The 25,327-nt window shown below is 23.2% G+C and overlaps 1 protein-coding gene across 14 annotated transcripts in view; it reads right to left on the reverse strand.

The window, feature by feature from the left end:
* Nucleotides 1-273: 273 nt before the first annotated feature.
* The window catches only part of LOC127277523 (CUGBP Elav-like family member 2), a 282,967-nt gene continuing 257,913 nt past the window's right edge, over nucleotides 274-25,327 (reverse strand). For 3 of the 14 annotated variants that reach the window (XM_051298715.1, XM_051298725.1, XM_051298726.1), the window contains 10 exons: nucleotides 22,295-22,429; nucleotides 21,631-21,898; nucleotides 21,008-21,100; nucleotides 20,199-20,228; nucleotides 19,429-19,458; nucleotides 18,372-18,494; nucleotides 17,579-17,626; nucleotides 16,849-17,079; nucleotides 16,208-16,360; nucleotides 6,652-12,848 (listed from right to left, as the gene is read on the reverse strand). In XM_051298715.1, the coding sequence (XP_051154672.1) occupies nucleotides 16,233-16,360; nucleotides 16,849-17,079; nucleotides 17,579-17,626; nucleotides 18,372-18,494; nucleotides 19,429-19,458; nucleotides 20,199-20,228; nucleotides 21,008-21,100; nucleotides 21,631-21,898; nucleotides 22,295-22,429 (1,086 nt within the window). In that variant the 3' untranslated portion in view covers nucleotides 6,652-12,848; nucleotides 16,208-16,232. Of the gene's footprint in view, nucleotides 578-759; nucleotides 919-6,651; nucleotides 12,849-16,207; nucleotides 16,361-16,848; nucleotides 17,080-17,578; nucleotides 17,627-18,371; nucleotides 18,495-19,428; nucleotides 19,459-20,186; nucleotides 20,229-21,007; nucleotides 21,101-21,630; nucleotides 21,899-22,294; nucleotides 22,430-25,327 lie in introns of those variants that run through there. The other 11 variants (XR_007842374.1, XR_007842373.1, XM_051298717.1 and 8 more) reach the window with 11 other exon arrangements.

Below are 25,327 nucleotides of genomic sequence, written 5' to 3' on the forward strand. Positions count from 1 at the left end.
GTACTTAATTAATTTATATTTAAATTTTACAAAAATATTTTTTAAATATTTATTTTTCAAAAATTTTAGTTAAATATAAAAAATTAATTTTTATGAAAAAAGTAATTTGAGAATTTTTTGAAAATTAAATAAATAAATAAAAATAAAAAAATAAATAAATAAAAATGTTATTTTAAAAAGAAAAAAATTTATTTATTTATTTTTAATAAATAAATAATCTTAGTTTTACGAAAAATAATTATTAATTAATTATGTAATTAATTAAATTATTTTTAATAAAATTTTTTGTAATTTTTTTTTTTTTATTTAAAAGAAATATTAATTTTTATTAATTTTCTTTTTTTTTGTTTTCCTAATATTGATTTTAATTTTCTTACTTTCGTTTTGTATTTTTTTTTTTTATTCCTTAACAACCTTTAATTTTTCCTGTATAAGTCAAATACATATAATCCAAAATGCGACGTTCAGGAACTTCGTGTGTGTAAAATCGAATTTTGAAAGAAACTGGTTTGCCGCATCTAAAAAATTTTGGTGGTTTCATTTTGGAAATTACTATTTTTTTGTTGATCACTTTTCCCTGAAAATTATTTTTATATTTTTTGTATTTTACAACTTTTTTTTTAAAAAAATAATTTTTTTTTCAATAAAATTTTTTAAATAATTAATTTTTTTTTAAGAACTTTTTTTGAAATAATAAAATTTTTTTCAAAAATAAAATTATTTGAGTAAACAATTTTTTTTTTCAAAAAAAATAATTACAGGTTTTATTGGTGCATCAGGTTTTGATGCAACAAACAATGTTGTCAGTTCTTTGGCAAATTTTCTTTCAGTATCATTTCCATAGTTCATGCGTAGTTCCACAGGATTAATTACTTTATTTTGTAGTGGATCATCTTCGTATGCAATTTCAAAACTAAACTGCAAAAAAAAAAACAAAATATTAAAAAGGTTTTTTTGGAAAATTTCAAAATTTTTACTTTTTTAACATTTTTATTACCCAAAAAAATCGTTTCTTTCAAATATAAATGGAAATTTCAAAAAAAAAAATGTTGATTCAAAAATAAAAAAAAAATTTCGAAAAAAAATTTGGATTTTTAAATAAAGAAAACACTAGCTTCATGGTACTTGTTTTCTACTAATTTCAGGTCTGTGATTTCAAAAATAATGTCTAAAATGTTTAACACTAGCACCGTTTGTTATTATTATTGTTTTTTTACTACAATTTTTAATAGTTATTAATTTAGTCATATATTATTTGAAATAACCACCTTTTTTTAGTAGTAAAAATCGTAACATTGAAAAAAAACGTAAAATTTTCTATTTTCAAAAATAATGTTCATGGTACTCGTTTCCTACTAAATACAGGTCAACCTTTTCAAATCAGTCATCAAAAACATTTAATACTATCACTGACAAATATTTAAAAAAAAAATTCTTTTTTTAAATTTAAATTTAAATTTACATTAAATTTAAAACAATATTAAAAAAAATGAAACCTACTCGAATATTAGTTCTTTTCTTATTATAAGGACTTGTGTACGGTTCACCAATCAACCAATTAAGATTAATATTTCCAGAAAATGGTTTTCTTAAACTATCAATGCGATCGGCTTTTGTTAATTTATTAATTGGTTGTTTTGAATCATTAATCACTGATTCACAATCATTACTCAACACTGTTAAATGAAGATTTTTTGTCACTTTAAAACATGTTCGAGTGAGATTAAAATTTGGCGAACTACCAAATACATAATCAACAATTGAACCAAATAAAAAACAATTGCCACCCGTTATAAATGCACTAATAATAATAAAAGAAATTAATAAACAAAATTTATTTTCCATTGTCCTTTTTTGCACTTATTTTATTTTCAACTGTCAACAATTGGATTTTTTTTTAAATAATAAGTGAGAAAAAAAATAAAGAAACAAATAAATGAAAAACAGGTAGGAAAAAAAAAACTTTATCAAATACTTGACGTCAAGGTTTTTCCTACTTTTTTTTATCATATATAATTATTGACAAGTGACTTGTATTTAGGAAAATGTAAATTGTTCTATAATGGTTAAATTGTGACAATTAATATTTTTAGAAAATTATTTTTTGCATTTATTTTGGTTTTTGTTTATATTTTGTTAATTTTAGAAAGACATTTTTTTTTGTCCATTAGAACGAAAAATGGTTTTTAAATAGATTTTTTTATTTTATTTGTTTATTATATTTTTATTTATTTTATTTTTATTTATTTTATTTTTATTTACTAATTTTATTTTTATTTATTTATTTTATTTTTATTTATTTTTTTATATTAGCTACTATAGTAATAGTTTTTTTTGAGTTTTCATTTTGTTTTTCTATTTTACTCTTAATTTAGTTTTTACTTTTTTCGAATTTAGACACTTTTTCAAATGTAAATTAATTTTGCAGATAAGGTAGATTTTTTCTCGTTTCTTCACTGTCAGTCGGTAAATGATAACGATTTTTTCTTTATCAGACTATGGTAAGGAAGAAATCTGTTTATCAAGGTCAGCACTTTACCGACGAAGGAACATTTTTTATTTTATTTATTGTATTATTATTTATTATTTTATTACTTTTATTATTATTATTATTATTATTTATTCATTTATTAATTTTATTTTTTAAAAATATTGTTACCATCGAAAAACTTACAAATAATTTTTGTTTTTGTTTAAAAAATTGTCAATTATCCCTGGTAAATTAAAAAAAATTGTATATTACATATATAAAAGTAATAAAATTCTAATTTGGAAACTTTTTTTTACCATAAGAGAATCTTTAGTTACCATAAGAGAATTTTTATTTACCATAAGCGAAACATTAGTTACCATAAGAGAATTCTCTAGTTACCATAAGAGATTTTTTAGTTACCATAACACATTTTCTTTCAGTTACCTTTAGAGAAACATTAGTTACCGACAGAGATTTTTTTTTAGTTATCATTGGAGAAAAAGAAACTAAAAACTTTTAACATTAAAAATATTAATCAAATCATTTCAAAAGTAATTTTAAAAAATCTTTTTTCAATTTGAAATAAACTATTTAAGATTGTTTTTTAATAAATAATTAATAATTCAATAATAATAGTAATAATAATAATAAGTATTTTAATTTTTTAATTAATATTTGATTATTTTTCGAAAATATTTTATTATCATTAGAGTGAAGATTCTGTTACCATCAGTAAATTGTTAGTTACCATTAGAGAAATCTTATTGAATTAAAAAAAATTAAATAACTAATAAATAAGAATAAAAATAACTAATAAACTAACTAAATAAATTAAATAAATTAAATAATTGAATAAATCAAATAAATTAGATAAAAATAAATGAAAATAAATAAAAATAAATACTTAAAAAAAGTAAAAATAAAAAATTAATTAATTAATAAAATTGAAAATTAAAAATGATTTAATTTCATAAATAAATAAATTTGAAAAATAAAAAAAATTCTATATGTAAAAAATGGAAAAAGAGGAAAAATAGAAAGTGAGTTTTAGGAAAATAAAAGGCGTAAATAGTTCCAAAATACGATTTTATTAACTTGCCAGCTTACCTAATGCGCAATGCGCTCATTCATACACGCTTATCAAACCACTTTGATAACATACACACACATATACACACACACACTGTCACACCATATATAAAATCTAAAATTGTTTACTATTTAGACACCGTGACTCTTAGTCGTGATAAAGTTGTCCACTATAGGCTAGAAAATCGATATTTATCTACTATTTTTTTTCAATGTGAATACTTATCTCGTATCACTTCAATCGTGTCTCACTACATTTTTGTGGTTTTTTTTCAAATATTTTTTTTTTAAGCTAACGACGCCAAGAAATTTTCTTTTCAATTTTTTTAATAAAAAAATTTCCTTTTTATTTTCTTTTTTTTTAAATAACAAATAAATTAATTTAAAATTTTTTTCACCCCACTAATAAATAATTTTTCTAAATTTATTTTTTTTTTTTTGAAATTTTTTGGATTTTAAAAATTTTCTTTTTGGGAATTTTTACTAATAATAATAGTTTGTGTTTAAATTTAATTTTTGTTCTTACAAAAAAAAAAAAAAAAAAAAAAAAATTGTATATGAAATAATAAATTGTTTTTTTTTATTTCTTTTGGATTTTTAAAAATATGAAACTAAAATACAATTTTTTTTGTATGATAAAAGCATGAGAACAAGGAAATGTGGACAAAAAGAATTCCAAGAAAAAAGAAATCAAAAAATTACCCTTATTTTTGTTTTTTTAAAGAAACGGAATTTGAAATTTCCCGCCATTATTGGCGGTTTTTTAGTTTTTCAAATTTCGCGCAGTAAATTTAAAAAAAAAATTTTTTCGTTATGAAAGAAAATGGTCTTTTAAGGCGCTCTCACACCTTTTTGGCTGCCTGCAGGTTACCATGGCAACGCATGAGAGTGAGTGCGACAGAAAATTTAAAAATTTGAATATTCAAATTTTCTGTCTCACTCACACTCGTGCGTTGCCATGGTAACCTGCAGGCAGGCAGACAGCCAAAAAAGGTGTGAGTGCGCCATTAAAATCAAAATATTTTGAATTTTTTAATATACCGCGCGAAATTTGAAAAAAAAACCGCTAATAATGGCGGGAAATTTGAAATTCCGTTTCTTGAAAACGGTTTTTTGTTTAAATTTTGCGTGGTAATTTTAAAAATTCAAATTTTTCTTTTTGTTTACTAAAAAAGATAGTTTTTTTTATTAAAGTTAAAAAACGATTTTCTTTACAAAGAAATTAAGGCAATTAATTATTTTTTTTTTTTTTTTTTTATAGAATTCTTTTTGAACAAAAAAGAATAAGGAGCAGGCTATGGTAAATAAAAAAATGCAAATGAAACAAACAAGAACTGAAACCAACAAAATAAATATATATATATATTATTTCACATATGCCGCATGCTAATTGTGTTTTTTTTCTCTCGTAAAGACAATTTTTTTTTAGTTCACTTAAACAATGGGCATAAAATAATAATAATTGTAATAATAATAATTGTAATAATAATAATAATAGTAATAATAATAATAATAATAGTAATAATAATGATAATAATAGTAATAATAATCAGGCCCTCTATGAACTCAATAATAGCATAGGGGCCCAATCTACGTGGATTTTTTTTTCTCTCTATTTTTATCTACAAATGACGTACGCAAAAAAAATACTGCACACACAGCACATTTAAATAATGCCCACACACGACTTTTATTTTATATTTTTTAAGTAGAGGGGGGGGAATTGGATTTTTTTACCCTGTTCAAAAAATAAAAAAAAAAAAAACAGTAAGGAAAATAAGAATTATCTAATTAGAAAAAAAAAAAAAAAAATTTTCAAAAAAGTGGACCAAAAACAGGCGCACATTTTTTTTATTGTCCAAAATAAAACAAAACTCAAACTTTGCAATTTGGCCACAAAATTTTTTTCTCTCTCAGTCAATTTTTTTCTTTCTCTCTCTCTCTCTTTCGTATGTCACGTTGTCCCGAGACTTAATTGGAGAGAATTGTTCTTCACTTTGGCATCGATAATAAAAATGTCGATAATTCACTGGCTTGACATTCGCGAGAGAGAAAATAAGAGGGACAGTGAGAGAGAGAGAGAGTGGCCTGAAAGCACCACCGACTTGGACAGAAAAAAAAAATAATAAAATAAGGGTAAAAAAAGAAAATAATAATAATAAAAACTAAAACGATGGTTTCACGAGAAAGCAAAAGAAAAAAAATATATACTAATATTGAACGAAAAAAAAGACACTTATAAAAACTATGGGAACTCGACGAAAATAATAATAATAATAATAAAAATAATTATAATTAATAATAATAATAATAATTAATAATAATCAATAGCTAAACGCAACAGCGCCATATTACAAATAAATTCTATTAAAAAAATTCTTCATATACTATAAAATAATAATAATAATAATCAATCGACACACTAGTACAGAGCGAGTAAAATAACAATTTTTTTTACAAAAAAAAAAAAAAAATTTCTGAATTTATTAGAAAAAGACAAAAAATAATTAATTTTTTATAAATTTTTGCATTTTTACCACAAATTTTCCTAAATTTCCATAAATTACCATGGTTTACAATAAATAACCACTAATTTCCTGTAAATTTTCCGTTACATTTCATAAATTACACTAAATTTTCATATATTTCAAATTAAAAATTACTTTAAATTTTCCATAATTAACCAAAACTTTCCATATGTTTAAATAAATTACCATTAAATTGCTGTAGGTATCCATAATTTTTTGTAAATTTCCATAAATTACCAAAAATTACCGTAAGTTCTCATAATTTTCCGTAAATTACCAAATTTTTAAATGAAAAATTTTCTTTCTTTCTCTAAATAACAGTAATTTTTGATAAATTACAAAAATTTCTAATTTATCTCCATAATTTCCCATAAATTACCGTAAATTTCCATAAATTACCGTAAATTTCCATAAATTACTATAAATTTCCGTAAATTGCCGTAAATTTCCATAATTTTCCAAAAAAAATTCCGAATTTTTTTTTTTTAATTTTCTTAAAGCTGCCAACTTTTTTTTTTTTTATCTCGCACTGTACCGGTGACAAAAAAACAAGGATAGAACTAACATTTTTTATTGCTTTTATTTCTTTTTTCGGAATAAACGTATTTAATCACTATAATAATAAATCATACAAGAAAAAATTTGTCGTTAACAAAATATCAAATCTTGGATTTGCTGAAAACATAAAATAGTCAAAAAAATTTTTTCTTCGAAAAGAAAAATATAAACGAAAAATAGTAATTTCTTTTTTTTTTGTTTTGTAAAGAAAAAAAAAAATATTTTTGATTCAAAAAAAAATTATGAAGAACTGATCCAAGTTGATTTTTTGAACCACGTGCTCCGAGATCAACAAAAAAAATTAATTTTTTTTTCTCGAAGGGGAAGGGATAACAAAAACCTATATGTAAGTACATTTTTTTTCGTCGCCTGGAATTTTTTTTTTTTGTTTTTTTTTTATATAAAAACGTAATTTTGTCCAGGATTCGATATTAAACGAATAAAGAGCAGTTTTTTTTTGACAATCACAGCGACGGTGCAGTGACGATAATAATAATAATAATAATAATAATAATAATAATAATAATAATAATCAATCAAAAAAGGACGTATTAATAAATGACGTAAACTAATAATAATATATAAAGTAATAACAATAATTAACAGCAAGGCGGATACTCGCACATGTGACAATCAGTGATAAGAACTTTAAAAATATGTAATAATATATAAGTAATGGTAATCAATAATAAAGAGTCGTGCCAATAAAAAATCATTTCCAAAAAAAAAAAAAATTAGAAAAAAATTTGCTTTCAAATTTAAATTTAGCGCCATTTTTAAGTTAGCGGGAAATTTCAATTTTTCTATTGAAAATTAAAAAAAAAATTCCAATTTTTAAATTAACGATTAATTTTTTATTTTTTTTGCTATTTAAATTTTATATTTCCCGCAAATTTTTCATTTTTGGCGGGAAAATTTTTGGCGCCAAAAAGTATTTGTTCCTTTTTTTCAAAAAGGATAAATTTAAATTTCCCTCCTAATTTGAATTTCTTCTTTTCTTTTACCAACTGTACATTTGAATTACCCGCCAATTTTCTATTTTTTTGGCGCTAAATTCAAATTTGGTAAAAATTTATATTCAATTTTTATAAAGAAAAAATATTTCCTTAAGAGGAAAAGAATTCACTGTCTTTTTTTTAGATTTTTTTTTGAATTATTATTGTTATTATTATTTTTTTTTTTGTTTGGAAATGATTTTTATTGTAAAATGACGATTTGTCGATGTCGTCCAATGAGCGACGACGATGATCATTACAAATGACGATGACAAACGTACAGAAATATATTTTTTTTTGTAACGACAGTTATGACTAGGCTCTAAGTTTTTTTTTTTTTTTTTATTTTTTTTTGTGTGCTTGGTTCTCACTTGTTAGTCAAAAAAATTGGCTCAACGTGATTAGTCGTTAGCTTTTGCGTAAGTACATCGGTTAATTAAGACACGTCTTTGGTATCTTGCTTGGAGCTTTGTCAAAAGCTCGTCAACCATCTTTCTCTAGAATCCACAATCTCGTGAGGGAAAGAAAAAAAAATTTATTAAAAAAATTTTTTCTTATTGAAAAAATAATTTAAAAAAATTTTCTGTTAAAAAAAATTATTATTTAATAATTTAATTATCAATTAATTATTAATAACATAATAATATTAAAGACGAAATTATTTGAAAATTTTTCGAAAAACTTCATTTAAAACACAACGGACAATTTAAATTTACCGCCATATTTAATTTGGCGGGAAGTTTAAATTTGAATTTACCGCCAATTTAATGTGGCGGGAAATTTTAATTTTTTTTTTTTTGTTTTAAATAGCAAAAAATTTCCTTTTCATGAGAAAAAAAAAATTTTTTTGTATAAAATTTTGAATCTTCTTTCTTTTTTTTCTTAAATGGAAAAATAAAACAAAAAAATTTCTCAAAAAAAAGCCGTTTAAAAAAAAAAATAAATAATTTTAAACTATCAAATTTGATGAATAAATTTTTAAAATCCATAATTCTCTCATCGTTGGGAAAAATTTACCTATATAACAGCAAATTTTTTTTCTTTTTGAAAAAGTTTTTCAAAAAAAAATTGAAAATTAAAAAAATAATAAATGTTTACTGACAAAAATTTTTTTTTTCAATTCCAAAAAATTAACTTTGTATACGTAGAATTTTATTTTGCATCCATTAAATGGAGACAATTATTTTCATTTAATAAACATTCATGACAAATTGTTGACAATTTAAAAAAAATTGCTAAAAAAAAAATTAAACACACTTTTTTTCTATAAATAAATTTTTTTGGGAAAAAAAATTACCAAACTTTTTTTTTCTTTTTAATGTAAATTATTTATAAGAAATTTTTTTCTATTTTACTCATTAGTATTTTGCAAAAAAAAATTGTTTTTTGGAGAATTTTCAAAATTTTCTATTTTTTTCATGAATATTCAAAATTATATTAATTTTTTAAAATAAAAATTCCATGTTTTAGAAAAAAAAATTTACAAAAACTTTCTAAAAGTTTTGGTAAAATTTCAAAAGTTTCCATAAGTTTCCAAAAACTTTTCATAAATTTCCATAGGTTACCATAAATTTTTATAAGTTTTCACAAGTTTGTAAAATTTTTTTTCAGTACTTTTCAAAACAAAATTTAAAAGAAATTTACATTACTTTTCAGAAGTTTTTATAAATTTCCACAAGTTACCAGTAATTTTGAGATTTTTCCATAATTTTCCATAAGTTTCCATAAGTTTCTAGAAAAATCTGTATTAAAAAAAAATTAACTTTTTTTATACATAACTTCCTGTAAGTTTCCGTACATTTTCAAAAGTTTCCATAAATTTCCAAAAGTTATCATTAATTTCCATAATTTTCCACAATGTTTCTATAAATTTGCGTATTATTCAAACAAGTTTTAAACAATTTTATCTAATTATTTTGAGAAGTTTTTGTAAATTTTTTAAAGTTTCTATAAATTTCCGTATATTTTCATAAGTTTCGGTAAATTTCAATAAGTTTCCATAAATTTCCGTAATTTACGGAATTTTTCTAAATTTTACGATAAAAAAAAATTATTTTTCTATTTTCTTCTGAAATAGATATAAAAATTTAATAAAAAAATTAATTAAATTAAAAAAAAATTTCTTTTTCGAGATTGTGGATTCAAAAAAAAACTCCAGCAGGATCGCTTGCCCCGTGATATACATATATAATATATACATGGTAACGAGAAAAAAGGAATATATAAATATATATATATATTTTTTTTTAATTTTTTTAAATATATATATTTATATATTAATATAAAAAAAACGTACAACGCCGGTAAAAAGGTCGATTGCTATTCGCAGGAGCAACAAATAAAGCAGATGTCGAAGTCAGGATGCACATGCGTTACACTTTCAAGTTAAGAGGATCTCTCTTTTTTTTCTCCGTTGTACATACGGCCATTTTTTGTTTTTGAATATAATTTCGTCCATAAATTTTTTTTTTGACAAAAAAAACGGTCAAAAAAAAAAAATATATTTTTTTTTTTTGTCAAATTTGGTCAATTTTCTTTTTGACATAAATTTTTTTTTTCAAAATTTTTTTTGGCCATTTTTGTGTTTTTTTTTTTAACATCCAAGATGACTCAAATGATTTTTAGGTGATCTTTTTTTTGAATGGATGACGTAGAGAGATAAAGAGTCAAGGATGTAATTCAAAAAAAATTTTTTTTTTCAAGGAGAAAAGGATCCCAGTAATTTAAAAGGAAAAATATTCTCGTATTTTTCTTTTAGTTAAAAAAATAAAAAAAAAAAAAAATTCCGGCATTTGAAAAAAATGAATATTTACAGAAAAAAAATTCTAAAAAAAAGAAAGAAATTCGTAATATTTTAACATTTTTTTTTTTCATTTTTTTAAAGAACATTGAGAAAAAAACGAGATTTCGGGTAAAATGATTTTTTTTTATTTATTTGTGAAAGGATTAAGAAAAAAGGACACTAAGAAGCAGGAAGTGATTTTGTGTCTGTGTGTGTGTTTTTTTGTGAGTGGGGGAATTTTTGTTTTTTTTTTTCAAGGAAATTTAGTACCACGTGACTTTTTTTTTCTTTTTAATAATAATAACGATTAAAAAACGCAGACATATAAATTGCCTAAAACACGTACGCGACCCTATAATTAGATTATTATTAATATTTATTTATATTTGGGAAGTTATCGAAAATATTGACCGGAATTTTTGATTAAAAAAAAAATTTATATTCAATTAATTATTAATTAAATAATTAGAAAATTAGAAAACTAATTAGTAATTAATTTATTTACAAATTAATTAGAAAATAAATCAATTAATTATAATTAATCATTAATTATTTATTTAATTAATTTTTTGATATATTAATTAATTAAATAATTAGCCAAAAAATTAATTAATTTAATACCTGACTCGGAGTGATCGATATCTTCATACTATAATTAATTTAATTATTAGTTAATTTTTCAAATTACATTTTTTTTTCATATGTAATTTCAAAATAATTCCGGTCAATATTTACGAAAAAGATTCGAATTGAAAATTCCCGGAAATTTGTTTTATTTTTTTTTACTCCACATATCATACAATCTTATTACAAAGTCTTTTAAAAAATGCCTCTTATACTCTTTGTTTTTTTTTTTATTTTTTATTAATGATCACGTGTATTTTTTTGTATATATATATATTTATATATATACTTTTTTTGGTATTTTTTCACGAACTTTCCAAGTCGTTTTTCTTCATAGTTTTCAATTTTTTTCGGGAAAAATTTAAAAAAAAAACCTTTTTTTTCTTTTTAAAGAAAAATTAGTGGGAAATTTTTTTTTAAATTGAAGATAAAAATTATTTTAAATAATTTTTTTTTACTAATTTTCAAAATTTTCAAAATTTTCTATTAAATTTAAAAAACAAAATATAATTATTTTTTATTTTGTTTAATAATTTTATAAACTTTTGTTTTTTTTGTAAAAAATAAATTTCCAGTATTTTTTTCTAATTCTCAAAATTTTATTTCACGATTTTTAAAATCGATTTTTTTAAATAAACAAAATTTTTTTCGATTTTTTCAACAACTTTACAATAAAATTTTAAATTAGCAAAAATATAATTGTTTTTGAAACAATACAATTTTTTTTTTTCTAGAAAATTTGTATTTGTAAAAAAAATCGATTTTACTTTTCAAAAAAAAAAAAAAATTTCTTTTTCATTTTTGTCCGGAAAAAAAATTACCAATACCAATTTTTCTGCTATTTTTTTTTTTTTTTTTTATTCAACTCCCAATTCTTCGATTTTTCGAGCGATAATCATTCGATAAAAATAATTCTCAGTCAACGTTTAATATATCTAAATTTTTTTTTATTCGTATAATAATATAATTGTTATCTTGCTTATCGACTCGTTTAATCGACTTACGCTGACTATTTGGTATTTTTTTTTTACTTTTTTTCGCTCAATAACCACAAAGTTCGCATTTTATATTATTATTATTATTAAATAATTAACATACTTCATTTTTTCAATTTTTTTTTTAATTATTTATACAATGATTGTGTCACTCGTTTCATTTTTTTTCTAAACCGCGGAAAGAGAGAAAGGGGGGGGGGGGGGGGGAGGTGAAAAAAAAGAAAAAAACGTTCGACGACGTTTCGAACGAATTTTCAAAATTTATTTCTCCAATTTTATTTACTTCATTTTTCTTTCTCTTTCATTAAAAAAAAAATACGATCTTAGCACAGGCACACATATATATTTTTTTATATAATAATCGCCATTTTGTTTTTTTAAATATAAATTATTTACATTTATAATGACAGCCTCTGCTCAAAGATCTGCTCATTAAAAAAAAAAATTTATACACGATCTTTTTTATTTTTTAAAAATTTAAATTTTTTTGAATTTTGCGGTCGATTCGACGATTGGAGAGTGGAGGAAAAAAAGAGGGGGGGGAGAGAAATAGAAGAAGAAAAAGTGAAAAAAATAGATTAATAATGAAAAAAAAGTGATGGAAGAAAAAGGAATTTGAAAAATGTACTGTGTAAATGTGTAAGTGTAATGTTTTTTTTTTTTGGTGATTTCCAAAGATTTTAAAAAAAATATAGAAAGAAAAAAGAGATCGAGTCGTGATTGACAGATCGACTGACTGAGACAGACATGGCACGGCAACTCCGGGTCCAGAGTAAACGGTTTCACAACGTCACAGGCCACCTGCTGGCACACAAACAAAACACACGGACAAGTTAGTCACCACCACACACTTGGAAAAAAAAATATTTGTTTTTGAGGTTTTTTTTTTTTAGGGAATCCCCCAGTGTCTGACTTTATTTGTTTTTGAATTTCCCGCCATTTTTTTCCATTTCATTTTATTTTTTATCTATTCATTGGGATTCCCCTGCATTTGTCTAAGTGTGCCATAATAGAAAAAAAAGAATAAAACAATGTAATAAAAATCGATTAATCGATTGATAGTTCGATATATCGATTTTAAGATGAATATATCGATTTTAGTATCGATACATCGATTAGTAAACGATAAATCGATTTCAGACCTGACATTTCGATATTAGAATCGATTTTAGCATTGATATATCGATTTTAGAATCGATAAATCGATTTTAGAATCGATTTTAGTATCAATATATCGATTTTGGAATCGATACGACGATTTTATAAACGATAAATCGATTTTAGAATCGTTTATAGTGTCAATATTTCGATTTTGGAATCGACACATCGATTTTATAAACGATAAATCGATTTTAGGATCGAAATATCGATGTTACAAACGATAAATCAATGTTATAATTGATATATCGATAGTGGAATCGATTTTAGGATTGATATATCGATTTCATAAACAATAAATCGATTTTGTAAACGATAAATCTAGGCTAGAATCGACGTATCGATATTGTAATCGATTTTAGGATCGATATATCAATATTGGAATCGATTTCAAAATCGATACATCGATAAATGATTTGTATATCCATTGTATATTCGATATATCGATATTGCAATCGATTGTAGGATCAATATATTGATTTTAGAATCGATATATTTGTTTAAACTTTTATAGAATGAAATAACTTTTTTTTTGAAAAAAATAAAATAATTAAAATAAAATTTTTTTTGTAGAAAAAATTAAGAAATAATAAAGAATATCGATTTGAAGATATCGATGTTATATACATCATTTTTCTTTCTTGGCCAGACACTTTTACGTATATTTAAGCCACATATTAGGAAAAAAAAGAAATGTGAAACTTTTAAAGTTATTTTTGTTTAAATTTTCTATTTTTTAAATTTTTTTAAAATTTTTTTAAATTAGATTATTTTTTTTTAAGTAAATAAAAAAAATGTTTGAAATAAACAACAAAATAATCGAATAATATTTGATTATTATTTTTAATTTTTTTTTTTTTAAATCGATATTTCGCTTTTCTTTTTTCCCTTCATTGAAAAATATCGGAGCACAATTAAAGAAAAACACATTTTTATGAAAAAAAAAAAAATACAAAAAAAAAAAATATATAACAAAATTTCAATAAATTGAAAACAAGTTATAAAAATTGTACAAAAAATCGTTATTCTCAAAATTTGAAATAATTGTTTACTATAATAATAATAATTATAATAATAATAATAACTAACAACTAATAATACTATTGGAATTAATAAAAATTATTTAAATGCAAAAAATTAAAAAGAGGCGAAACATTTTTTTCCCAATTTTGAAAATAACGATTTAAAATTTGCTGAAATAAATATTTATAGCGGATTCCATATTGTTAGTATTGTAAACAAACTAAAAAAGCTTCCTTAACATAATAATTATTAACCATAAAAATAGAAATATATACGTATAAACTTAGTATTATTAAGACGACATAACGCGAATATAACAAAAATAAAATTATAACATTATTATGATTAATTAATCATTTTTTTTTAATTCCATGATTGTTATCATTATTATCTGCGTGAATTGTTTGAAAATTAATAAATAAATAAATAAAAAAGTAAATAAATATATTTATAATAAATATTATAAATAAAAAATATTAACGAATATATTATAATTATACCTAATAATTATAATAATTATTACAATTATAATAATTATAATTTTTTAATAATATTTTTTATTTATAATATTTTATTATATTATATATATAAAAATATGTGTTTAAGGATGTGTGTGTGTGGGTGTACCGAGAATGTGATTAATGTACGGCAGCGTACACATCGTATATAACGTATAATTCATGAACGAGGGGATCGATCATAAAAAAAAGGAAAAAAAAATGAAAAATCAGCCGATAGAGAAGCGTGAGTTCGAGAGTCGAATTTCCAATCGGAACCCATCCCCAAAGGCTTCATTTTTGTGTCATGCACGCAGCCAAACTGATTTTTATCAATAGCCTCATCCGTAAGAAACGAAAATAAAAAAAAAAATTTTTTTCTAAATTATTACTTCAAAAAAAAAAAAAAAAAAAACCTAATTAGAATATAATTAAAAAATCAAATAAAAAATATTTTAAAAAATTTAACAACAAATAAAAACTAAAAAAAACAAGAAAACAAACATGAACAAGAATAAAAACAAATATTTAAAAAAAAAAAAAAACAACGAAAGACTAACAAAGTGACATTTGAATAAAACAAAAAATTTACATTTAATCTAAAAATAAATAAGCAAAACAAAGAGAGAAGATAGTTTTTTTTTTTAAACATATATAGGAAAAAAAACTAGACTCGAAAAAAAAGATTGACTCTAGTTTACTTGTATATATATATATATATTTTTTGTACTTTGAGAAATATCACAGCCATTATTTTTATTATATATAAATATATATCGTATATATTATAACGGGACTAGAATATTAATATTAACAATAATAGTTTTCTTTTTACAGTCTCTGTTGTTTTTCGCTTTTAGGGGAAATATTATATATGTGTATATATATATAGATAAAGAGAACAGATTAAAAAATTGCTTCTATTCACTCTAGAAAAGAAGGAAATATTCAACAAAATTTGTATTCCTAACAAATACTATCATGTAATTAAATAAACAATTAAATAAATAAATAAAAATTAATTAATATAAAAATCGATTTTAGAATCGATATATACCAATTTTATAATCGACATATCGATTTTAGTATCAATATATCGATTTTAGAATCGATACATCGATTTTATAAATGATTTATTGATTTTAGACTCGAATTTATGATCAATATATCGATTTTATAAACGATTCATCGATTTTAGACTCGATTTTATAATTGATATATCGATTTGACAAACGATAAATCGATTTTAGGATCGATATATTGATTTTACTATCGAGAAATCGATACGTCGATCTTTGATAAATATTAAATATAATTAAATATTCATTAAATAAATAAATAAAAATGATCGATGAATAAATAATTAAATAGATCGATAAGTAAATAATTAAAAAGATCGATAAATAAATAGATCGATAAATAAATAAAAACGATTAAAACCGTATTGTATCGCGTAAAAAAAAATTGTTAATGTTTTTTATCTACCTTGTAGTATCGTTGCGAAGAATGGCTAATAGGGTTTAGTCGAATCCTTTGGTCTCTTTGGTTGGACCTTTAGTCTTTTTTGTCCAATTGGAAAGCCGTGCATTGCTTGTATTGCTGCCTGCGCACTTTTTGTATTATCGTATGAAACAAAACCTGGAAAAAAAGAAATAAAAATTTTTGTTTAAAAAAAATATATCGACATAATTTAAATAACTAAACAACGATTTTATTTTCGATATATTGTCTGGAATTTTTAAAACGATATTCGATATATCGATACAATAATCGATATAATAATATATAATAATCGAGTGAACGTAATCGATTGTTCTATCGATTTAATTTATCGTTTAGATATATCGATTCTTATACCGATAAAATATAATCGCTATTCTACACAATATATAGGTGAGATATTCGATATATCGATATTATATTTTCGATATATCGAAGTATTATTTGATATATCGATATTATATTTTCGATATATCGAAATATTCTTCGATATATCGAAGTATTATTCGATTTTTTTTTAAAAAAGGAATTTTTTTTCTATTTTATTTATATTTCTATTTAAATAAAAATCAATAATAAATTAAAGAATGAAAAAAATTGATTATTATTATTATTATTATTATTACCGAAACATTTGCTCCTCTTTGTGTTTCTATCGATGAAAACTCGGGCTGAAATAACATTGCCAAATGGGAGGAAAGTCGATGCAAGATCCGTGTCGGTGAATTCTTGAGGAAGATGATAAATAAAAAGATTCGCTCCCTCGGGACCTTCTATTTGTTTGCCAGCGTTTGCAAAGGCCGATGTTTGTGCGGCCGCTGCAGCCGCGGCTGCTGCCGCTGTAAATGTTGGGAACCCTGTTGAAAAAAGAAGAATAAAAAAAAATTTACTAAAAATATAAATAAAAAAATTTTTTTTTCATTTTTTCTTTTTAAATGAAATTTATTTTTTTATAATAAATAAAAATATTTATTTATTTCTGTAAGAAACAAATATTTATTTATTTGTAAGTAAAATTCAAAAAAAATATAAAGATACATTTACTTCAACACTTAAGGCACTTTGTGCAAAAAAAAAAAAACTAAATTATAAATAAAATAAAAACAAAAAAAAAAATCTACATCATGCTGCTGCGAGAAAAATAATCCATTTTTTTGCGATTGGTAACAAAAAAAGAAAAATTGTTTTTACCTTCAAAAAAAGCGACTACAATTTAAATAATTTTTATTTTGCAGGAACATGCTTATATTTAAAAAAAAACATTCGTTTTCATTCGACTAAAATAAATTAACGTTTTTTTTTCTTAACTTTTTTTTTTGAACTACTTTCAACGAAAAAAAATTGTACATTACTCACTATGCAATTCTTTCTTTTCCACTGTCACTGTCGTTTTTCCAATGAGTGCTTTATTAAGACGTAGATTTATTAATTTGCAATTCCTTTGTTACTTTAAATTATATATTTATTTACATTTTTTTTCTTTGTTGTATTTAAAAAAATTTTTTTAAAAATTTTCCTTTTTTTTTTTTGATAAAAAATTCAAACTTTATTTTTTTAGAAAAAAGAAATTTTGAATTTCCCGCCAATAAAGCACATGAAATAATGGCGCGAAATTTAAATTCAAAAAACCTTTTTATATTCTTCCGATTTAGAAAAAGGGAGAAGTTTAAATTTCCCGCCAATGAAGTTGAGGAAATAATGGCGCGAAATTTAAATTTAAAAACTTTATTTCCTAGATATAGTTTAAAACATATTCGTATTTCCCGCCAAGAAATTGAGGAAATAATTGCGCGATATTTAAATTCAAAAACTATTTAATCGCGCTTTAAAAAAAGAATTGAATTTGCCGCCAATCCTTAGTGGCGCGAAATTTGAAATCAAAAACTGTATTTTTTGTGTTTTTTAAATGGAATTTGAATTTCCTGCCAATAAATTTAAAGAAATAATAGAGGGAAATTTAAATTTGAAAATTTTTTTCTCGCGTTTTTTCTTTTTTTATAAGGAATTTGAATTTCCCGCCAATAAAATCGAGATAATGGCGCGAAATTCAAATTTAAAAAGTTTATTTTCTTCTTTTTTGGGTTTTATTTTTTGCATGTTTTGTTTATTTATTTATTTTTTTTTAATTCAAAAATAAAAAAATTCTTACCTGCGTATTGTTGCAAACTGGAGTAAGCATTGCTAATTGTATCCTGAAGTCCGTTTAAGGGAGTTCCAGTTAAGGAATTGAGCGCAAGGGACGTTACAGGACTCAAGCTGCCTCCAGTGGACCCTTTAATAAATAAAAAAAAATTCCAAAAAAAATTATTAAACATATTTTAAATAAAATAAATTTTATTTTCAAAAACAAAAAAAAAAAATATATTAATCAAAATTTTTTTGATTATAGTGAATGATGAAAAAATTTTTTCAGAACTTTGGCCTCATTTTAATAAATACGTTTATTAGAAAAATAAACTTTGAAAAAAATATCGTTAAAATTTGAAAAAAAAATTTAAATAAAAAAAATAAGTTTTTGAAAAAAAAATTAATTTTGAATATAAAAATTAAAATTTTAATTATAAAAACATAAAAATAGAAAAAAATTTTAATTTTTAACAAATATAAATTAAATTTCAAAAATGTAATGTACAAATAAATGATAATAAATTAATGAAATTAATCAAAATTAATGCAAATTAGCAATTATATAAAAAAAAAATAAATGAAAAATAATTATCTATGTTAATAAATGCTGTGAAATTCCAAATAAAGCTTGACATGCTTTTTGAGAACACAAAAAACTTGCAAATATTATTAATAATATTATTATTAATTTTATTATTAGCCCAAAATTATTAAAAAAAAAAATGAAATTAAAAATGTTTAATTAACAACAAAAATTAAACTATATATAAATTTACAAACATTTATATAATTTTAAGTATACCTATATATGTGTTTTAGAAAATTGGATTTTTTTCCAATTTTTAAGAAAAATTGGATTTTGTTTTTCCAATTTTCAAGGAAAAATTTAAAAATAAGTTTAAAAAAAAATTATTAAAAACACATTCTCAATATTAAATGAAAAAAAAACCAAAAATACAGGAAGCTTTTTTTTACTATTTGAAACAAACAATCTATTAATTAGTGCTTAGAGAAATTTGAAAAAAAATAATAACAAAGGAAACAAAAATGAAACCATTTTTCATATACAATTTTCTCACCTGTATTCGCAGTTTTTCCTAAAAGGGCAGCTATTCCCATTTTTAAAGAACAGACAAAAAAAGAGAAAGAAAACGAAATTTGTTAAAAGATATATTTTTTCCTTTTTTTTTAATTTAAAAAACAAAATTTTCTATTTTTAATCAAAAAAACTCTCTCTCTCTCTTTCATTATTTTTTTTTTATTTTTCTTCCATTTTTATCAATTATTTTATTGGCAGAAAATTATTATTATTATTATTATTATTAATTATATTTATTCAATAACTAATAATAAAAAATTTATTAATTAATTTTAATAAAAAATTAATTAATAATTAAAAGTTAAAATGATTTAAAAATTAACTATAATAATTAAAATTTTTAATTAATAAAATATTCAAAAATAAAAATAAATTATTCGTCAAAATAAAATAAGTGCAATTTAAATTATTTCTGATTGTCAGACAATAATAATTATATTATTATTGAATCAATGGAAGAAGAGAATACAATAGAGGAAGAGAGAGAGATAGAGAGAAACTATATATGTTAAATTGAATTTTCAACGAAGTCGCGAATAATTGGAAGATTTTCAATGGGGGGGGGTGATAGACAGGTGGTGGGGGGTAGTGTGATGATATGAAAAGGGGGAGGGGGTGGAGTTAGCGAAAACTCAATAATTGGTGAGATCGTCGTTACAAGTTAGAAGTCGACGAGAGAATTAGGTTAGAAACTAATTTAGTAATGGTTAATACTGTACCAGGCAATGCGACACGTACATAGCGACATACCTGCTGACGAATTCGCCAATCCACTTAGCGCTGAAACAATTGTTACATACACTACATTAATTATTATTATTCAATTTCACAAAAATATAAAAAAGATCAAAAAAAATCCTACTTACAAAATTTTACCAGTCTTTTTATATTTATTTTTTTTACAAAATTTTTAATGAAAGTAAATAATAAATATGAAAACACTTTTTCTCTCTATAAAAATAAGTATTTTCTATAAATTTTTTTTTCTAATCGATATATCGATTATTTCCGGTGATAAATCGATTATTTCGATACATCGATATATCGATTACTTCGATCCACTAATTACTTCGATATATCGATTATTTCGATATATCGATTACTTCGATATATCGATTAATTCCTTCGATGTATCAACTATTTCGATACATCGATTACTTCCATCGATATATCGATTATTTCGATACATCGATTACTTTCTTCGATATATCGATTACTTCTATCTACCAATTACTTCGATATATCGATTAGTTCGATAAATCGATTTCGTTATATCGATTATTTCGACACTTCGATTACTTCGATTACTTCGATACATTACAAATATCGAATATTTCGATAAATCTATTACGTCGATGTATTGCAGATTTTGATTAATCGATTACTTCAATATATCGAATATATCGAAAATACAAAAAAAAATTTTTTGTTCATCAATAATTGACAATAAAAAAAAAAAAAAATTTCTATGAATGAAAAAATAAAAGAATTAATTTTCATCTAAATAATATGAAATAAAAAATTTTTTATTTTTAATTAAAATTTTTTCATTCACTCACTGTTTGGCGAAACTTGAAGGTTACCATTTCCGCCTGTCATTGCCGCAAGGGTCACAAGATTTTGCACACTCATTGGCGTGACACCGACATTTGCTATAAAAAAAGGGAAAAATTAAAATAATACTGTATTATTAATAAATTGTCTTAAAAAAAATTTTTTTCTTTCCCAACTATTTATGCTGCAAGTATAAAAAAAAACTTAAATAAAAAAAAATAAAAATTTTTTTGAATTATTTTTATTAAATAATAATAATAATAGAAAATTGTAGAAATGATACAACAAAAATTTCACGTACAAATAATAATAAATATCAAATGTTGGTAAAAACAGTTTTTCTCTATTATTTACTGTCGATAATAATTTTTTACCAACTGTTGGTAAAAGAGTTTTCTCTTTTATTCACTGCCAAAATCAAATTATGAACCAATGTTGGTAAAACAGTTCTCTCTTTTATTCACTGCTGGTAACAAATTATTACCAACTGTTGGTAAAACAGTTATCTCTTTTACCCACTATCGATAATAAAATTTATAAGAATGCAAAAAAAGTAATAAACAAAAAAAGAATATATTCTCGTCAAATGAATAATGAAAATAATAAAAAAGAAGCATGAGATACTGACCGTACTCACCGGCACTATTACTCAACGATGCAAGTGTCGCGAGACTTTGCAAATTTGCCGGACTTATTTCCGGTTGAGTGGGAATTGCAGCGGGCGCTGCCGTTGCCGCCGTTGCAGCACCAAGGCCCAAATGTTGTTGAAGTAACAATTGATGTTGAACACTTGATAATGCATTTGCACCGGCATTTGCAGCAACTGGTGTTGCTGCACTCGACGTCGCTTGTAATTGTTGTAAAAGTTGTAGCGACGTGGGCGCCAATGCCTCATTCTAAATTTACACAGAAACACAAAAAGAAACAATATTTAGTGTTGTTTTTTTACCGACTGTCGCTAAAAGCAGTTTTATAATTTACCGACTATTGGTAAAATAGTTTTCTTCCATACCAACAGTCGGTATATCAGTTTTATTCCCTGCCAACAGTCGGTATAACAGTTAACGTTACTGATTGTAGATAAAAAATAGTTTCCTATATTACCGACTGTTGGTGAAACAGTTTTCTACCTTACCAGCAGTCGGTAAAACAGTTACAAATACTTTATCGTTTGTTTATACTGACAGAAATTTTTTTTCCTTTGCAAAACATAAATTTTCTTAGTGGATTTTTTTTGTTGTAAACTCTAGGAATAAAAAATTATTTGAATTTTCTTTTTTTTTTAAACTTACCGTTGTCGTTAGATAGTGTGGCGTCATATTGACACCAGCAATATTCCAGAGATTCGCCTGGATTTGTTGCATTCTCTTTTGCTCCTTTTCTTTTTGCGTATCCGCGAATTTTACGACTAGAGGAGCAGAGCAACCCTAAAACACACACATACGTACACACATAAATATATATATATATATTCCAAGTGAGAGAGAATTCGTTCGTTAAATTGGAATACCGTAAGTATAACCATAACTTTCGACCTTATGAGATTTTCATACCAATGGCGAATGGGGACGGGAGAAGCATAAAAGATCCGGATATGTATTTTCCTCTTAAATAGACTATATATAGAAAAAACCACCCTTTGGAGAAAACCAATTACGAAAAAAAGGATGTGAGAACAATTTTTCCTCTCCGTGTAGTTAAAATTACATTATACTCGAATTTCTTTTTTTTTCTTGATATAAATTATTGGGGGAAAAAAAAGTAATTGGATAAATTTTATTAGTAAATTAGATTTGTTTTAGAAAAAAATTTCTATTAATTACTCAATTAAATTTTATTTTTAACTTTTTAAGTATATTTCTGAATTACCGACAGTGATAACATTTTTATCATTGTTTTTTGGAAAATATAAGTTATAATTTCAAAATTTTTATAGAATTCAGTTTTCTTAGGTGCAATTTAAATGCCATGACTATTTTTTTTGAATTTTAGTTACATTTTTTTCAGTAGATTTCTGCATTACCGACAGTAGTACAATTTTTTCCCCATTGTTTCTTGGAAAATATGATTTGTAATTTCGAAATTTTTACGCGATTCACTTTTCTCAGGTTTAATCTTAATGCCACAACTAGTTTTTTAATTTTACTGTAATTTTCATAAGTAGATTTCTGCATTATCGACAGTAGTACAATTTTTTCCACATTGTTTCTTGGAAAATATGATTTGTAAATTCAAAAATTTTTATACTATCGCCTTTTTTCTGGTTTAATCCTAATGCCAAAAATTTTTTTTTTGAATTTTAGTTAATTTTTTTAAGTAGATTTCTGCATTACCGGCATCTATAAAATTTTTCCTGCGTTCTTTTTAGGAAAACATAAGTTGTAATTTAAAAACTTTTACGCCATTCGCTTTTCTCAGGTTTAATTTAAATGCCATAACTATTTTTGCAGATTTTGCTCTAAATTTTTTTAGCAGACTTCTGCATTACCGACAGATGTAAAATTTTTCTCAATTTCTAAAATAAATTCCTGTCAAATGAAGAATATTTCTTTTTCCTATACAATTTTCATGTGTGAATGTTTGCAAAATCGATAAAATGAAAGAAAGAGATAGAAAGAGAGAGAAAAAAGAGTTGGTAAAAAAAATTCAGGATTTACAGTTTGATTGGGTGATTTTTCAAGATTCTCTAAGAGTCATATGAAATTCTCGCTACCGTTTCATTTTTCCCAAGCTTTGCATATAACTGTATAGGAGTGGTTTGGTGAAAGGATCTCTCTCTCTCTCTCTCTCAACATCTCCAAGTGCATCATGACTATTGCACAGGGCGAAATGGAATAGCAAAGTTGGACCAGGAAAGTTTAATCTCACACACACACACACATATACATATACACTTACAGTACATACAACGATCAACGGGACGCGTCTCAAAATGACGATGCAATGCGAGAAAAGCATCCTTGACTTTTTTTGCTATATATATAGATATATGAATATAAATAATTTTTTCCAACTTTGTTATTTTTTCTTCTTCTTTTTTTTCATTATCAACGCCATTTTGCACCGCAAAAAAAAATTACCCCTTTTTTTATATCAAGAAATTCAAATTTTTCATAAATCTTTGAATATATTTATCCCTCACTTCATAAATAAACATTTCCTCATTTTTTTACTTCTCCAACTTCTCGGTGTATTATTCAAAAAAAAAAAAAAAAAAAAAAAAAAAATTTCCTCTCCAAGCGAATTTTTACGGGGAATTATGTAATTAAAAAAATAATTATATGCAAAGATAAAAAATTTCTTTTTTCTCTAAAATTATTATTTAAAAACATTTTTTTAAAATACAAATTCTCAAAATTTTTGTAGACAAATAAAAAATAAACAAAAAAATATTGATTTTTGAAAAAATTAATTTTTTATTATTAAAATAGAAATAAAGAAAGAAAAAAATTTTGAATTGGAAAAAAATATTTTTCCCCCTTACTCTCTTGACAATTTAAATAGAAAATTGAATCTTCAAATGGAAATGTAGTTGAAACGTATATATATATAAATGTTGTGTGTGCCGAGTTCGAGGAACTCGCATTGCCGGAAATATTCATGATATTAAAATGAAATTGCCATGAGACTATATCTTTTTGCCTTGGCACTGCCTTTTGGCGAATTTCAACATTCGAATTAGGTGAATCCCCTTAGCCCTGAACTTGTCTTCAATCATGTCCACTAAATAAATAATAGCAAAAAAAGAAGACACTAGACTCTCTTTAAAATAGTAAAAAAAAACATAAAATTTTTTTTACATTTTTCAAAATCGTCTAAAATTAGTAAAATCAAATTTTTTGTAACCCTTGAAAGAAAATTTTTAACCATTTTCTTGGATATTTATTGATTTTACCGACAATAGATAAAAATATTACCTACTTTACCGACTGTAGATAATCTGATATCTACTTTACCGACTATAGATAAAAGTACTACCTACTTTATCAACTGTAGATAAAAGTAGTACGTACTTTACCGACTGTCGATAAAAGTACTTTCTATTTTACCATTTGCCGATAAAGAAGTAGATAAAGGTGATATCTAGTTTACCGACTATAGATCAAAGTACTGCCTAGTTTACCGACTGTAGATAAAGACACTACCCTACTTTACCGACTGTGGATAAAAGCGTTTTCTACTTTACCATTTGACGGTAAAGAAATCGAAAAAAATTTGCTTTATGAACAACTGATACTAATCGATTTTTATTTATTCAAAAATTAAAAATAAAAAACTGTAAATTTATTAGGAATAAACAAATTATTTTGTTCAATAATTCAGAA

This window comes from Leptopilina boulardi, unplaced genomic scaffold, assembly GCF_019393585.1.
Source record: "Leptopilina boulardi isolate dan_hultmark-lab unplaced genomic scaffold, ZJU_Lbou_2.1 LbouV2_169, whole genome shotgun sequence".
Lineage (NCBI taxonomy): Eukaryota > Metazoa > Arthropoda > Insecta > Hymenoptera > Figitidae > Leptopilina > Leptopilina boulardi.